Here is a 16,488-nt window from a genome sequence, read left to right as displayed (position 1 = left end):
AAAGCCCACGTGCAGCAACGAAGACCCAACGCAGCCAAAAATAAATAAATAAATAAATTTATTTTAAAGAAAAGAATAAAAGACAAGGAAGAGATTTAAAAAAAAAAAAGAGTTTGATTCCGAGTGTTTTTGAGGAAAATAATTTTCACTTAGCAGTCCTAAAAGAGATTGTAAACTTTTTACTGAAAAAAGTTTTATTGTTTCCCAAGCATTAAAACAGAAGTTATCAAGTACCTTTTTTTCCCCCTAGCACTCCAGCTAGTACCTGACGTGTACTAGGTACTCAACAAATATTTGGTAAAGTCATGAATTTTAGAATTTCAAACAACACCTGTAAAATACTTTTTTCTGGTTGGGAAAATGGAATTCTGTTCATTTGTGTGGTACTGGTATTTGACATCAGAGATCCGAACACAGGCATTTTAAGGTACATGTTATTTTACTGTTATATTTGACTATAAATTCAAATTAATGTTTTTATATTTTAAGGTAAATGAACATTTGAAAGACATAATGGAACAAACACAGAAATTGAAAGACCACCACACAGTGGAAGCTTCAGGAGGCCAAAAGGTACATGTTCTTAAGAAAAAAAGGCGCCTTTGTGAGACCCTGTGTTCATATGTGTGTGCTGTTTGGGGAAGCGTTAAGAGTGTGTTCATCAAATTAGTTTTTGGTGATCTTAACTGTACCGTAGAAAGCCTTTCCATAAATACCAAGTAAGTAGCAGTGCAAAATGAAGGTTAATTGGATGACGGTGTTTAGGAAAATTTGTTAATGACTAGAGCTCAGCTTCTGACATTCTTTTGGCAAAAAATAATGGGTTTGTCTTTGTTTGATAAAATATATGAAACAGGAAAACATTTTTCAATATATCAGCCTTATAATGACTTGTAGTAAGACCAGCCTCTAAAATTACATTCCAGGAATTATAAGTTGTACATATGGTTATTTTGTGAAGGAAGAAGAAACATTAACACGGATTAATTCTTTAAACTTCTTGAACAGGCTTTTAGAGTTTTTTTTCTCCAAACACTTGTGTGTTTGTGTTTGTTATATACTAAGACCTAAAGTATATTTCCTACATCTTTTAAAATATATTATAATGAGAGCCCTTTAAACATGTTGTCTAGCATTTGAATTGAGGTATAAGAAATTATCTTATGCAGAGACTTTATTTTCCATCTGGGTTATTTTAAGTCTCTTCATTATTATACAGCACTTCTGTTCATTTTGGGCGAATGCTGCTAGTTACTGATACTCTGTAAGAGAGGAGACCGGAGGAGGGAAAGGGAAAAAGCTGGTTTGTGCATCACCAGCTGCGCCAGGCAAGTTGTGCGGAGACCACCTACACTTCTGTCTCAATCTGGTGCTTGGGGTCACAGTGGTTTCCCTGGGCTTGATTCTTGTCTTTGTTGACCACCTTCCCCAGTGGAGATCTGCACCCGCTTCCCTGCTTCCCCCAGCTCTGCCCCCGCCTTGTCCCTTGAGTCCCCCAGCCCTTTCCAGTTTCCCCCCTTGCTCTTTCCCTCCCTTTAGTAGTAGAAATCCTTGCCCTAGAGATGGATTTAATCCTGCCCCCCCCCACCCCCCATTTTGCTCCTGGCTCTAATCAGGAATAAGGTTCAGCATCATCCTGCGGTATAGGATTTCCATGGAAACCTCGTTTATTATATATATGATTTAATTCTGTAGTTTTGCATACACATTATGAACTAAATGGGGATTTTATATGCTGACATAGGATCCAGTAAACCTTGTTTCTATGGAAAAAAATGCTATTTGTGTTCCAAACAACTGCAGATTAAGTGACCTTTAAGAAAAGCAAACTATGGTATCCAGACACTACTGGATCACGTCACTCCGACTTTTTCACAGCACTTGGCCCATGGAATTGTACATACTGACCTCACAGCCAGTATTTGCTGAGTGAGTGATTGAGTAAATGAATGAATGAGTGTGCTTCACTTAAATATTTGGGTCAGTACACATTTTTACTTGAGCACAAGCATAGCATTTATACCTTCATTTTCATTTTTTCCTCTTTTATTATTTGTTTTCATTTACTTTTTTATTGAAGTCTAGTTGATTTACAAAATGTTGTGTTAATCTCTGCTGTCCAGCAGAGCGACTCAGTTATACACATATAGACATTCTTATTCATACTCCTTTCCATACGGTTTATCCCAGGAGATTGAATATAGTTCCCTGTGCTGTACAGTACGACCTTGTTGTTCACCCGTCCTATATGCAATAGTTTGCATCTGCTAATCGCAAACTCCCACTCCATCCCTCCCCCATCTCCCCTCCCCCTTGGCAACCACAAGTCTGTTCTCTATGTCTGTGAGTCTCTTTCTGTTTCGTAGATAAGTTCATCTGTGCCATGTTTTAGATTCAATACCTTCATTTTTCAAATGAATTTTATCCTTTTTCTCATTGTGAAAATCTTTGTGAAGGTAAGTGTTCGTTTCACATAGTCTGTGAAGTACGGGGTCCTCATGAAGAGCACACTGCCAAGCACAGAGTAGGTGATGCAGCCTTGCTCTGTTACCCAACAGTGGGATTTTGGGCATTTGAACTATTTGCTTTGGCTAGAAATAGAATCATTATATTCTTGATTTACATTCTTGTAAAAACAAAATTCTTCCTTATCAACTTTCACATTTATGTATATATTTAAACATTTTTAAAATTCAGAGATGGTACCGTAACTTTTTTTTCTCCAAGCAATATTTTATAAAGATGATTTGGTCTGAAGAAACTTACACATTAGTTAGATAACCTAGTATCCTAGTGCCTAAGAGTACTATAAAAATGAGGTTTCTTCAGCAGCTTTATAGATCAGTAGTCTTGTGCATTTGGGTACAAGACCCTACAAAGATTTGGATTGGGATGGATTTAATATAACTTGTTAAGAACATTTATTTTGAAATATTTCTGATTTAACAAAAAGGTGCAAGAATAGTTCGAAGAACCCTTACACGTCCTTTACCCAGATTCATCAGTGTAACATTTTGTGTGCTCTGTGCATTACATGTTGCACACACAGACGTATATATGTGTACATTTTTCTGAAACATTTGAAAGAAGGTTGCATGTATCATACCCCTTCACCCCTAAATATTTCAATGTATATTTCCTAGGAAGAAAGCTATTCATTTACACGACCACAGGATAGGTAACAATGTCAATAAAGTGCTTTGATCAGACTTACGGCCTATGTTCTAGTTTTGTCAGTCATCCCAATTGAACTTTATATATTTTTCTAGTCCAGGATCTAGTCCAGGGTCAGGTAAGGTATTTAGCTGTTGTTATCTCTCATCTTCTTTAAACTGGAACAGCCCTCAGCTTTTCTTTTTCATTCGTGACCTTGACATTTTTTAAGAATACAGGTCATTTTCATAGACTATCCCTCAATTTCAGTTCTTCTGATGTTTCCTCATCGTTAGATTAAGTTGTGCTTTCTTTAGCCTAGAATACTATGTAAAGTGTGTCCTTTTCCCAGTATTGTATCCAGAGGCGTGTGATATCCATTTGCCCCTACTAGGTGATACTAACTTTGATCAGTTGGTTCAGATGTTGTTTGGGTTTTTTGACTGCATGATGATTATTTTTCCTTCCGTAATAAGTAATTGGAGAGGAGGGTACTTTGAGACTGTAAATGTTCTGTTCCTCTTCAGTGTTGCCCCACCTCCTGGGCTTAGCATTTATTGACGACGCCTACTTCAGTTACTGTTTACCATGGCGGTTACAAATGGCAACTCTCTAACTTTATCATTTCTTCTACGTTTATTAGTTAGGATTCTATTATAAGCAAATGTGACCTCATCTATTTATCAGTCTACCTATCCTCTCTTTATTATCTGTATGAACTGATGGATTCTTATTTTATTTAATGGGTTATAATCTGTGTCTGTCCATCATTATTCATTTGTTCATTGATTCGTTCATTCCCAGTTTTATTGAGATCTAATTGACATACAGCCCTGTGTAAATTTAGGGTGTGCGCCATAATGATTTGACTTACATACACGGTGACCGCAATAGATATAGTGAACATTCATCCTCTCGTATAGATACGGCATAAAGGAATAGAAAAACCTATCTGTTCCTTGTGATGAGAACCCTTGGGATTTACCCCCTTAGCGGCTTTCCTATATAGCATGCGGCAGTGTTGACAGCACGCTGCACATCACATCCCTAGTACTTATTATCTTGTAACTGTTTGTGCCTTTTGGCCACCTTCACTTAATTTCGTGTGTATTTATTTTTGAAATCAACTTTGTTGTGGAATAATTTTAGATTTACAGAGAAGTTCCAAAGATAGTACAGCTTCGTCCAGTTTCCCCCGATGTTAGCATCTTACGTAATCGTGGCCTGCTTGGCAACACCAAGAAAATAGCATTGGTGCATTCTCATTGACTAAACTACAGACTTTATGTACAGTACACCAGTTTGTGTCCTGACCGGGTGTTTTACCAGTGTCCCCGAATTGGGGTTTGTCTCCTGTGTCCTGTGATGAGGTTGGGCCTGTGGGCCTTTTGAGAAGAACACCACAGAAGTGGCTTCACATCTCATCACGCCACATCAGGGAGCACGTGGCCTGAACGCGATTCGTCACTGATGGTGTCCACCTTGACCACTTGCTGAAAGTGGTCTCCTTCACTGTAACGTTTCTGTTTCCCCCTCTGATGCTCTTTTCTTTGGAAGTGGGTCACTAAATCCACCCCGTGTTCCAGGAGAGGGAAGTTAAGCTCCCTCCCTGAAGGGAAGAGTTTATACACCATCTGGAATTCTGTAAGTGAGATTCGTACTTTCTCCATCTATTTATGTCCTTCAGCCGTTTATTTGTATCAGTGTGGATGGGTGTGTATGTGCTCTGTACTTGGTGTTGCAATCCAGTCTGTGTTAATTTGTATTGTTATGGGCTCCAGTGTGTGTTGTATAGTTTGGGTTACAATCCAGTCTGTGGTATTGACTTGTTCCGTTTTTCCAGCTGCAGCCACGGGGAGCTCTTTCAGAGTTGTCTGAATTAGTAAAAAGGTCAAGTATTGAATATTTTGCAAGAAATGCAGACTCATTTGAACCACGAGAGACTCCTTTGCTTATCTTCTGTTTTGTATAATCCATAGTAATTTCTTGTTGTCGTCAGTTTCTGTGTTATGGATTCTTCTAGTCTCAGAAACGAGAGAACTCCTGTTTTTGAAATTCCTGTCATTCACTGGGAATCCTGACGCGTTCCCGGGGGCTTCCTGCTCTCTGGTCCTGCTCGTGCACTTTTTATGGCTATTATAACTGCAGCTGCCAAAAACTTTTGGCTAAATGAGAGATGCAAATACATGCAAAAAAATTATTAGGGTTATTCTTCCTGATGCAATAAGAAAAAATTATTGGAAATATTATCTCTTTGTGGGAAGCTGGTACTTTTCTGATTCTTGAGATGACATTTTTCTGATCTTTGAAGTTCTTGAAAATACCTCATTTATATTATTTTTCCGAATAATGTTATTTGTGCTATTAATTTCTATGGGAAAAACTTTCTGCATAGAAGTTGAATATGAATTTTAACTCAGACCCCATTTAGTTTGGTTCACTTCAACAAATATTTATTTAGGGCTGCCAGAAAACTGTGCTAGGAAATACCAAGATAAACAGTTACAAATTATGCTCATATTATCTGAAATGATGGGCTTATTGTATATTCATCTGCTTAAAGACATAAAATTATATTCTTTGGAACACCCCTAGACAGTAAAATTAATAACATTTACATTCTCTTTGTGTTAGTAGCTACTTGCCTTAGAGACTCTATAAAAATACTAACTGGTGAGAATTGCCAACTGGTTTTTTATCCCGCATTAATTGAAAGAAATTCTTTATGTCGTTAAAAGAAATGATCATTGTGTTCCATTCTACATTGTTATTTGCTTTTATTCATGCACTTGTGAAACAGTCTTTCTTCTTTTCCTTCTGGGAAGAAGTCTACCTTATCAGACTTGGCCTCCTAATGTCTAAGAATTTTAATGATTGCAAGTCCAGCCCTAGAATCTCTCTACTCCCTCTTGTGATATAAATTTAGTTTCTAACGTGATGTGTGATCCCAGAACTGGGAGGTAAAATTCTTTGCTGCCGAAGTACACAGCACGTCCTGGGTACCCTAAAAACGCACATCCATGTTGGGAGAGGAGAGAGGGGAGGGAAGGTGGTGGTCTTTATCGTTAGGAACCTCTATAGTTTAAGCTAAATTGTAAAGTATTAACATTTAAAAAATATTTTGAGAACTATAAACTTGGAACTCCACTAACAGAAACTTTACTATAACTTGTTAATTTTAAAAACTTCTGATGAATTTTCCCTTTACCTTTTGCTTCCTCTTTCTTCCTGCTGCTTCCTCTGAAGTCTCCTTCCAAATGGTTTTGGAAATTGGTTCCAGTAAGTTTGCACAGCTTCTTCAACTTGCTCTCCAGAAGTGTAATTGTAGAATGGTATCGTTTATGTCTTGCCGATATGGTCATTACGTATAATTCTGTTAGTCACAAGTAGAGATTGGATTTTAAGGTGTTTTTGATCATAATGTAAAACAGAAAGGTTTTTTAAATCTAGTCAAATTTTGGATTAGAAGCTTTAAAAATAATTTAAAGTGTAAGCTAGTCTGTCAGTATTCACAGACCATCAGTAACCAGGTAACAAAAAAAGTATGGCTATAGATTTGCATTAGTTTTAATAATGTTAGTAAAAGTGAATATGAATTGCACATGTAAATTATTTGTATTGTAAAGTCATCTCTTTGAAAGGATCATTTCCTTTTGGCCTGAACTGTAGAGGATACTTTTTGTGTAATAAAGAAGTGACAGGTTCTGTGTCCCTCCCAGCACTGGACCTGAGCTAGATTCAATTCTGGTTTGACTTGAAGAGTTGATCTTTCACGGTGACATCTGGGGGTTAGACCACTTAAGTATTTCACACCCTCGGAAACAGAAATGTAACTTAGAAGTGCACCATAATGTTGAAAGATAGAAAGTATGTCCCTTTTAAATGCCAGATTTCTCCATTTGTAGAAAGAGCAGTAAGTTTGTGAGGCATAGAGCATGTTCAAGTGTAAAAGACTCTGTACCCTTTGTGAACTGCAGATGAACTTTCAGGGAGTATTAAAAGTTGGTTTACCTGATGCCTCTCCTAGGATATAATCTTCAGGAAGATGTTTCGGCGTGCCACTTATAAACCTCTGATTGGTCTAAGCCGTGGGCCTCTGTGGCTGCAGCCTTATGAGTTCTGTACGTGTGTGTCTGTGTGTGCCTCGTGCAGGGTGCGGTACAACACAGCACACAGTTCAGTTCTTTGTTCCATGACTCTGGGCACTCGGCTCAGTCCAGTTCAGACCGTGGGCCGAAAACAAGGGTAGACCTGGAGATCTGGGAAGTTTGGCCCTGAGCCCAGCCCATGTAGGGGATTCCCAAGAGGTGACTCTTTTGTTTCTAGCCGGCCCAAGAGGACCTGGAAGGGTGCTTACTACCAAGTGTGAGGGGCAGCGTAAGGCCGGAAGAGGCCACTGGCTGATTGCTTTCTCTCTCCCCCTTCCTCCCCTCCTCTCTCCTCTTTTTTCATGGCTGATTTTTAAACCGTCTGCCAGCAGCAAAATGAGGCCGTTTTCTAAGGATTATGTAAAAGTCAGTAATCAATTAAAGAATTTATGTAGTGTATCTGTGTGATTTTTTTTTTCTGAATATAGGTAGTCTGTGAGTTTGGAACATACCATTAAACACAGATGTCTAGTCCCCACTGATTCATAAGAACAAGCTCCTCTGAAAATCTTCGGAGGAAGAGATGTTCCATGAACCTTGCTCTTGAGTAGCCAGTGACAGGGAAATAGGGATAAATGTCTCCTTGAACGTGTGTGCTCTTCTGAGGGATATCATTTAGAGGAAATCTGACCTCACCACCAAATAGTAAATTTTCTCTTTCAGTAAATTATAATATTTTTCTGTTATTCTCACGAAAGTATTATATTTCATAATTGTATTTTAATTATGAAATATAATCAGGTTAGATGCAGTTAGAAGAAAAATTAGTTTTGATTACTTAAAAAAAAACTGTATTTAAATATCAGTAACCACTACAATTGTAAAGTTTGCTAAGAAAGTACTTCAGGGTGCATCTTCATTAAGCCTTCAGCAGTACTTTTCTTGGCCTGAGGAGAGCTAATAGCTAGTAGCAGCTGACCACTGGCGATTACCCGCTGTGTGCCCGTGTGTGCATCGCACTTTCTGTCCATCATCTTCTGTAGTCCTTCGTGCTGCTGTGAAGTAGGTACTGTGATTGTCCCCAGTTCACAGATGGGGAAAGCGAGAAATGAGCACTGAAGTACCTTGTCCAAGATCACAGAGCTAAGAAGTGGCAGAACCAGGACTTGAGCCTAGGTGGTCTGGCTTAAGAGCTCGTTCTCGTGACCTCTGAGTTCTACAGCACGTCTCATGTCTAGAGAACCGCCTTACACGTTTGTATCCACTCACGCCAGCCAGTCTTTAGAAAACAAGAATTTCATCTGTTTTTCTGCGAGGGAGCAGAAACCCTCGTACTTGCTCTGTTATTGGTTAATGCGACCTCAACCAGGAGGGTGTTTTTCAGTTGCCAAGTCGTTACACTTTATTTGCATCGTCTCAGCATTCAGATGAGGAGCCAGAATATCTTCGTGGTATTGGATATTATTCCAGTTCCTAAAGTGATGTTTCTTCTCGCCACATTTCCTTTAAGAATGGTTTCACATTCCTCTGCCCGCTCTCCCAACTCTGATGCCTCTCCTCGTTCTTTCAGCTCGAGTCTCACTCTTTCCATGTGAGAACGTGTGGTCTAAGTGAAGTCTACCCTTAAAGTGAAAGAATTTCATCATCTGCAAAAGAGCAGAACTGATGATTTGGATAACAAATGGTCAAAATCCATTTTGTGATGCTTTCACGTGTAAATTAGGCTAAGTGAATTTCACGTAAATGAGCGCTGTAATGTTACGTTAAGTACTTGGCTTCAGAACCAAAGTGCTGTTGGTAAAGTGAGGTCTAGGTAATGTTTAGAAAAGAAGGATGTTGGTGAGTAGTTCTCATTTCTCTTGACTTATATTTTATTACTGATACATTGGAATCTACAATACTGTCTTTTTCCTGTATGTTGCTTAGTACTTATTCATTTTCATCTTTTTTTTTTTTTTTTAAATGTAGGCTCGTTACAGGAAAGAGCAGACATTGCTTAAGCAACTGCCTTGCATTCCGTTGGTAGAAAATTTGTTGAAAGACGGCTCGGATGGCTGTGCGTTAGCTGCCCTTATTCATTTTTACTGTCCTGGTGTCGTCAGATTAGAAGGTAAGTGTTCCACTGAAATGTCTCGAAACTGCGGATAGATGGTAAGAAATATTTAAGACAGTAAATTTAATAAGTAATGACGGCTTCTTTTAAGAAGAACATTTATGTATAATTCTAGGAAGTGGTTGAGCGAAGGAGTGCTTGGTCTCTAAGCCTCTGTGTAGTGATCACTGCCGTTACATGTGTGGGTCAGACAGATTCTACGTAGTTGTGTATCTGTATTAAGGTATGAACAAAATGAACATGAAATGTACATTATCAGAATTAACCCTGGCTCTTTTCCTGTTTGAAGATATTTGCTTGAAAGAAACCATGTCATTGGCTGATAGCCTCTATAATCTGCAGCTGATTCAAGAATTTTGCCAAGAATATTTGAACCAGTGTTGCCATTTCGCCCTGGAAGACATGCTGTACGCCGCTTCCTCCATAAAGGTATTTCAACCATCCTCTTCCCCTTTGTTTGTTCAAGTTTGCTGAAAAAACATATAACCAGGTACATAAACAGTATAGCTGCTTTAAGCTTACGAAATTAACTGTAATTTCAGGCAAAAGAACTCTTGAAAAAATCGTTTTTGTTTGATTTTTCTGCTGATTTTATTTTATTTCTTATTTCTTAAAAACCTACACTGTTAGCTACAGGTTTCTTTTGTAGCGCAAAGCTAAACTTAATGTCATAGTACAGAATTAAACCATTGTTCTGATGTTGTTAGTAAAACAGCGGACGAGCCAGTAAGCGTTTCTGGGTCCTGGAGGGCTGCTGCCGCTTGTGGGGAGCGTGCAGGAGGTGTGGCCGCTCGGGACACTCAGCAGGACTGTGGACTCTGTCTGGGAAGAAGGGGCCCTCAGGTCCCAGAACTTGAGGCAAAGCCTTGGGAAAGGAAGAGGGAAGGAAATATTACAGTTACCTGGAAATGAACCTTTTAGGAAGTCATCGCATTTACTAGCCATACACTTGTCCCTTGCTTCAGGACATCACATGACCTCTTAGCTTCGGGGCCGTTGCTTAGTGCCTTTCTTTCAAGAAGTGTTTATTGAGCGCCTCATAGTGTTCTAGGTGGTTGGGATAACTCAGCAGACAACACAAAGACACATCCCACACACCCCCCCCCACCCCCCCCCCCCCCCCCCCCCCCCCCCCGTCCTTTCAGGGCGTTCTTTCTAGTGGTGAAGACAGACGCGTGTCTAAGGCGTGATGGCTTCTGAGCTACAGGTTCCAGAACTTCATGGTGGGAACACTGCCCTTGTTGGCACCGGCAGCTGCAGCTCACGGCTCTCGTACACCTGCCTGAAGTTAACACTTCTGTTTAAAGGCTTTAGGAGTAAATGATCTTACAATCGATTTGTTTGACGTCCGAGAGGGACAGCTTTATGTCAGTCCTAATTGCACCTGCGATGCCCACCTTCATAGAAGCTGCCAAAGGACCCCTCCCAGCGCAATGCTAGTGCCTCGTGACGCTTTAAATTCTTGTTCTCCGGCCTCTCTCTTTTTCCTGTACCCGTTCCTCGGTTACCGTGAGGCAGATTGACGGAGCCAGGGGCAACGGCGTTTCCAGAATAAGCCACTGCCCCTGTTGACCAGAATAGCGCTCACTCCCCACTGTCCAGCACATCACAAGAAAAACCTGGACTGATTTTGAATGTTTACACTTTGCCGTTTTTACCAAAATGGAAGTTAGGAGATATTTTCATATTTATCTTAATACTTTTTCTGGCGCTTCCTATTAAAAATTTTAAATACTTTTACTGAGATCTCAAAGAAGAAAAATGACCTCGTTAAATACATTGAATTGTAAGGTTACATTTGCTTAAGTTGTATACCTTGGACTTCCAATAAATAACATATATCCCTGATGTTTAGATCAACTTAGTCTGGGCATGATCCGGATACAAAGACATTTTCTTCAATCAGGCACTTTAAAAATAGATACTTATCTGCAGAGAAGACTTTGGTCACTTTCCGTGTTCTCTGCTAAATTATTAGAACCACAGTTTTGACCTCAAATGAGTATTTTAAGGCTCTAAGCCCGCAAGAGGTTGCTCGGTCCATGGTGCTGGCCGCCTTGTCATTTGTTAACTTGAGTAACAGCTGTTTGTGGGGAGTAGGGAGCGAGCCCTCTTTTCCCCTCGTGGCGGACTTGTAAACCGGTGTGCTCTTTTTAGAGGGCAGATGGGCGTTGTCTAACCACATTCAGAGTGCACAGAAGGACGTATAAGGATTGTTCGTGGTGGTGAAGAGTTGGCAGCAGTTCACCTTGGGAGGGCCACACTTGAAACGTCTTGTAAAGCAGCTGTTTGAAGGAGGCAGGGGTATCTTACTGAGGCGGAAAGCTCGCTGGGAGTTACTAAGGGAAGCGTGCGGGGAGCACGCCTTATGTGCGGCATGATGCAATTTACATATGTTTTAAAAATCCTTTTTCTGTTTGTGTGCACATCTACACACATACAGAGGCGTGGGAAGAGGTCTGTAGAGAGATGAACACGGAACTGTTAACAGTGGTTTCTTCTGACTGCAGTAGTAGGATTTGAGGGAGAGGAGTTAAAGCGCACTTTTACTTTTTATTCTATGTTCCGTATGTTTGTATTCTTTGATATCATTTACAGTGTTTAAGAACGTTAATGTACAGCTGCATGACTGTCTTAACTGAAAGAAGGAAAGAAGAGCTCTTAAATGAAATTAATCTGGTACCATTCCAGGAACATGGTGACAGATTTATTGCTGTTTAATCATCGTAAATTCAGAAAGACATTCTCTTCATAAACTAGTTACTGGGAAAATTATTTCTTACTACGCTGACATCTAGTGGCCAGACACATTACAATTATGTTATTAGGACAGTTATCTTACCAAGGTGCTTAAAATAAATTTTTTGCATAATTGACATATAACATCGTATAAGTTTAAGGTGTACAGCGTGTTGATTTGATTCACTTCTATACAGCAGAACGATTATCACCATAGTATCAGTCAGCACCCTCATCACGTCACATAATTACCAGTTTTGTTGTGAACATTTAAGATCTACTCTTTCAGCTATTCTCCTGTATATAATACAGTTACCGTTAACTATAGTTATTTGATCCCCAGAACGTATTCATTTTATAATTGGGAGTTTGCACCCTTGACCAGTACTCCCGCATTTCCCCTACCCCAGTCCCTGGGAACCACCGCTCTGTTCTCTGTTTCTGTGGGTCTGGCTGTTTCAGATTTCCCGTACAAGTGATGCCGTACAGCATCTGTGTTTCTCCGTCTGACCTATTTCACTTCACACAGTGCCCTCGAGATCCGTCTGTGTGGTTGCAAATGGCAGACCTCCCTTGTTTCTCGTGGCTGCACGTACACCACATCTTCATCCATTCATCTGCTGGTGGACACTCGAGTCGTCTCCATGTCTTGGCTGCAGTGAACATGGAAGTGCAGATATCTCTTCAAGAGATCTGTTTTCATTTTCTTTGCTTATGTACCCAGATAGGATTGCTGGATCATAGGGTGGTTCTATTTTTAATTTTTTGAGGAGCCTGCATGCCGTTTTCCATAGTGGCTGCACCATTTTACATCCCCACCAACAATGCACAAGGGTTCCCTTTTCTCCACACCCTCATCAGCGCTTGTTATCGCTTATCTTTTTGACGATGGCCATTCTGACAGGTGTGAGCCGGTATCTCCTTGTGGTTTTGATTTGCGTTTCCCTGATGATTAGTGATGTTGAGCTTCAGGGTCCTTAAGATAGTAATTAATTTCCTATCAACAGACAATTATGGGGTACTTCAACAGTGTTTTTCCAAAAGATACACATAGCTTTCAGTGAACTGTACCAGTAGAGCTGGAACCTAGCACCAATGCTTTAGATATAATTTTATACTTTGGTTTTAGAAAGTATACTATAAGTATAAAGAAAAACTATAAATCACAATCATCGTACTACCCAGAGATATTCCGTATCAACATTTCGATGCTTTGCCAGTGACTGGCCTTTCTTATAATATGTTTATTCATTCATTTCTATGTTCATTCAATACATATTTATTGGACATCTATTATGTACCAGGCACTGTCTTAAACACTGAAGATGTAGTGGTGAGCACAGCTTTGTCCTTTTGACCATATAGTCTGATGGGTAAGATGAGGAACCCTGGAGACTATGGTATTAGATGAAGCTGGGGAAACTGAAAAGGGACCCCATCAGGTACCCGCTTGTAAACTATAGTCAGTCTCCCAAGGGCAAGGGTGAGCGGGGGAAGGGGCGTTGCATTTTGAAAAATTTGGCTTCATAAGCCGAAGAAGAAATGACCGTGTGCTGACCAAGAGGCGGAAACAGTTTGAGTGAGGGTAGTGACGATGCAGGTGGAGAGAAGTGGGTGGATTCCAGGGCTGTTGAGGCGCAGAACCTGCAGGCCTCGGCGGTGAATCGGGTATGAGGGGAGAAAGAGGCCGGTGTCGCGGTGACTCCCAGGTTTGCTTTGTGCGCCGGGAAGGTGGCTGCCATTCAGGGAAATAAGGGTGGGATCTGATCAGACTTGTGGGGAAGACGACTGGCACAGTGAGAGAAACAGAAAGTGCATGTGCAAGTGCAGTTGTGCCTTTGGGGGCCGTTCGATAGCTGGTGGGTGTGGGCGGCAGTTTTCAGACATCAGGGGTATCGAATGCTGCTGAGGGCTTGGGGGCAACGAAGACGAAAAAAATCTGTTTCATTTAGTGACACAGACATTGGTGACCTGAGCAAATGCTGGCTCAGAGCGAGGGCGCCTGAGTGCCAGACTGGAGTGGATTAGGGAGAGGAGGGCCGAGAGCAGGTTGTGGGAGAAGCCGGTGTTACAGAAGTCCGAAGCGATGAGCAGGCCACGTGGGCGCATGCCGGAGGGTGAAGGATCGCGTGCCGGTTTCGGCTGCGTTCAGTGGCAGAGGTTTGAGCACGTGTAAAAGCCAAGCAGGAAGGACTCAGCTGAGGAGAAGAATAAACATCCAGGAGAAAGGAATATAACTGAGAATGGAAAGCTTCTGAGAAGGTAACCCACAGCACAGCCTTAGGGATTATAAGCTTTATCATTTCTTTAAAAAAAAATCACAGATTTTGATGGGTGAATGCTATTTCGAGCTGTGTTTTAATAGGTAACTCCCTGTCATTGCTTTCTGGTCGGGCGTTACCTGCTTTCTCTCCTAACTTCTTGCCTCTCGCACAGAGTAACTACCTGGTGTTCATGGCGGAGCTCTTCTGGTGGTTTGAGGTCGTGAAGCCCTCCTTCGTCCAGCCCCGCGATGCTCGTCCGCAAGGAGGTGATCAATGTTCCCGTAAACAAGCAGGATGGAGCGTTCAGATAGCCTCACCTGGTTATTCTTTTACAGGGAAGCCTGTTGCTGTGTCCTAGGCTAGCCTTGATAAATTCTCTCTCAGCGTTCAAAGCCACTAAATTCTCCGTGACAGACATGGTGTAGGGGAGGCAAAGGGGGTGGCGAGAATAGCCCTGCATTCCACGGCTTATGCTGTGGAACTTGTAGCTTTAACTGTTTCCCACTTTCCTCTCTTTGCATCTTTTACCCCCATCCCTAGCTTTTTGTTCCCTGTCAGAGTCTGAGTTTTAACATTGTTGCCCAGAAGCCACTCAAATTATGGCTTGGCTTTAAACTGTAATTTGAGCTTGCCCTTAAACCATATAGGGGCTTGTTATATTTATTCTTAACCCTAGTAGGTTTTGTGATTGTTACGGTACCACGATCTATTGATTGCTCATAATAAGGACACTGGTAAGAAATAAAGGGGTAAGTTACTGTAAAGATCTCTGGAAATGAAGAAAAAAAAATCTCTCTGTATTTTCTCTAAAGCAGAACAAATTTTCCATCAGCTTCCATTATAAGACCAGAGTTTAATTTCTGTAGGGGAAAATCAATTCCACATGATAAGTGTGGGCCCACTAGAGAACTTGCCCCCGTCGTAACTCTGGGTTCTTCCTGCTGCCAGCGGTCTGCCCAGCACGAAGTGGGATTACTGTGCCTCCCAGCTAGCTAGCTGCTTTCCTTGGTGCCCCATTTTTGTATTTTCCCTTATTTCTCCCCATCCCCACCCCTTCCCTCAAAAAATATTAAAGAAGAGCAAGAGATCAAGAAGGAGGGAAAACTGCGTACTCAGGCGGCAGTGGGTAAGGGACGTGGGAGGGCGATACCACTCTGGTGAGTAGAAGGAGCTGCCTTCAGTCGGCTGGCCCACTGCGTCCCAGGCCAAATTCTGTAAAACATGCAGGAAATGAGTGTTTAACCTGTTGTGCTTCCGAGCTGCTTAGGGCCGAGCTGTCGTGTAACGAGGCAGACCTAGAGAGCAGCCGAGGCCCTTCCCGAAAGCCACTGCGTAAAGCCAGGTGTCTTCAGTAGTTACCACAAACGATACTGTACAGCTTTTCACCGTTAACGTGGAGTTTTCATGTACGTCGCTTTGTGTGATCTCATCTGTGAAGCCCACTATTCAAAATATTCAACAGCTGTTATATTAGGCCTCCAAAGCAAAAAATAAATGAGCGTTATTTACAAAAATGTAAACTATACCCGTGGTTTTAATTACTAACCAATGAAATTCTGTCTCTAATTGATTACCAAAATACCAACTATTTCATAGATGTAAAAGTGACCATGTGTAACTGAAGTTCTGTGAAAGCTTTTAGCAAAATTAGACACTCGTTTATTTTTGTTTTAAATACGTTTATTTATCTTATATTAAGCCTTTTTTTCCCAATTAGCCTTAATCAAGTGGATTTTTTAAAATTCATTTATTTATTTTTGGCTGCGTTGGGTCTTTGTTGCTGCGCGCGGGCTTTCTCTAGTTGTGGCGAGTGGGGGCTACTCTTTTTTGCGGTGCGCGGGCTTCTTATTGCGGTGGCTTCTCTTGCTTCAGAGCACAGGCTTTAGGGCGCGTGGGCTTCAGTAGTTGTGGCACGTGGGCTCAGTAGTTGTGGCTTGCGGGCTCTAGAGCACAGGCTCAGTAGTTGTGGTGCACGGGCTTAGTTGCTCCTTGGTGTGTGGGATCTTCCCAGACCAAGGCTGAAACCTGTGTCCCCTGCATTGGCAGGCGGATTCTTAACCGCTGTGCCACCAGGGAAGCCCCAGTCAAATGGATTTTTTAAGCCAGAACACTTCCAAGAACAGTTTAAAGA

At 41.2% G+C, this 16,488-nt stretch overlaps 1 protein-coding gene across 3 annotated transcripts in view; it reads left to right on the top strand.

Moving 5' to 3' along the window:
• The window catches only part of CAMSAP2 (calmodulin regulated spectrin associated protein family member 2), a 98,581-nt gene that overhangs the window by 64,334 nt on the left and 17,759 nt on the right, over positions 1–16,488 (top strand). For 2 of the 3 annotated variants that reach the window (XM_033847380.2, XM_033847486.2), the window contains exons 4-7: positions 490–573; positions 9,210–9,351; positions 9,644–9,783; positions 14,530–14,623. In XM_033847380.2, the coding sequence (XP_033703271.1) occupies positions 490–573; positions 9,210–9,351; positions 9,644–9,783; positions 14,530–14,623 (460 nt within the window). The remainder of the gene's footprint in view (positions 1–489; positions 574–9,209; positions 9,352–9,643; positions 9,784–14,529; positions 14,624–16,488) is intronic. The other variant, XM_033847438.2, reaches the window with a different exon arrangement.

Source organism: Tursiops truncatus, chromosome 1, assembly GCF_011762595.2.
Source record: "Tursiops truncatus isolate mTurTru1 chromosome 1, mTurTru1.mat.Y, whole genome shotgun sequence".
In the NCBI taxonomy this organism is placed as follows: Eukaryota; Metazoa; Chordata; class Mammalia; order Artiodactyla; family Delphinidae; genus Tursiops; species Tursiops truncatus.
Note: the sequence above shows the minus strand (reverse complement) of the source record. Positions and strands in the feature narration are given on the sequence as shown.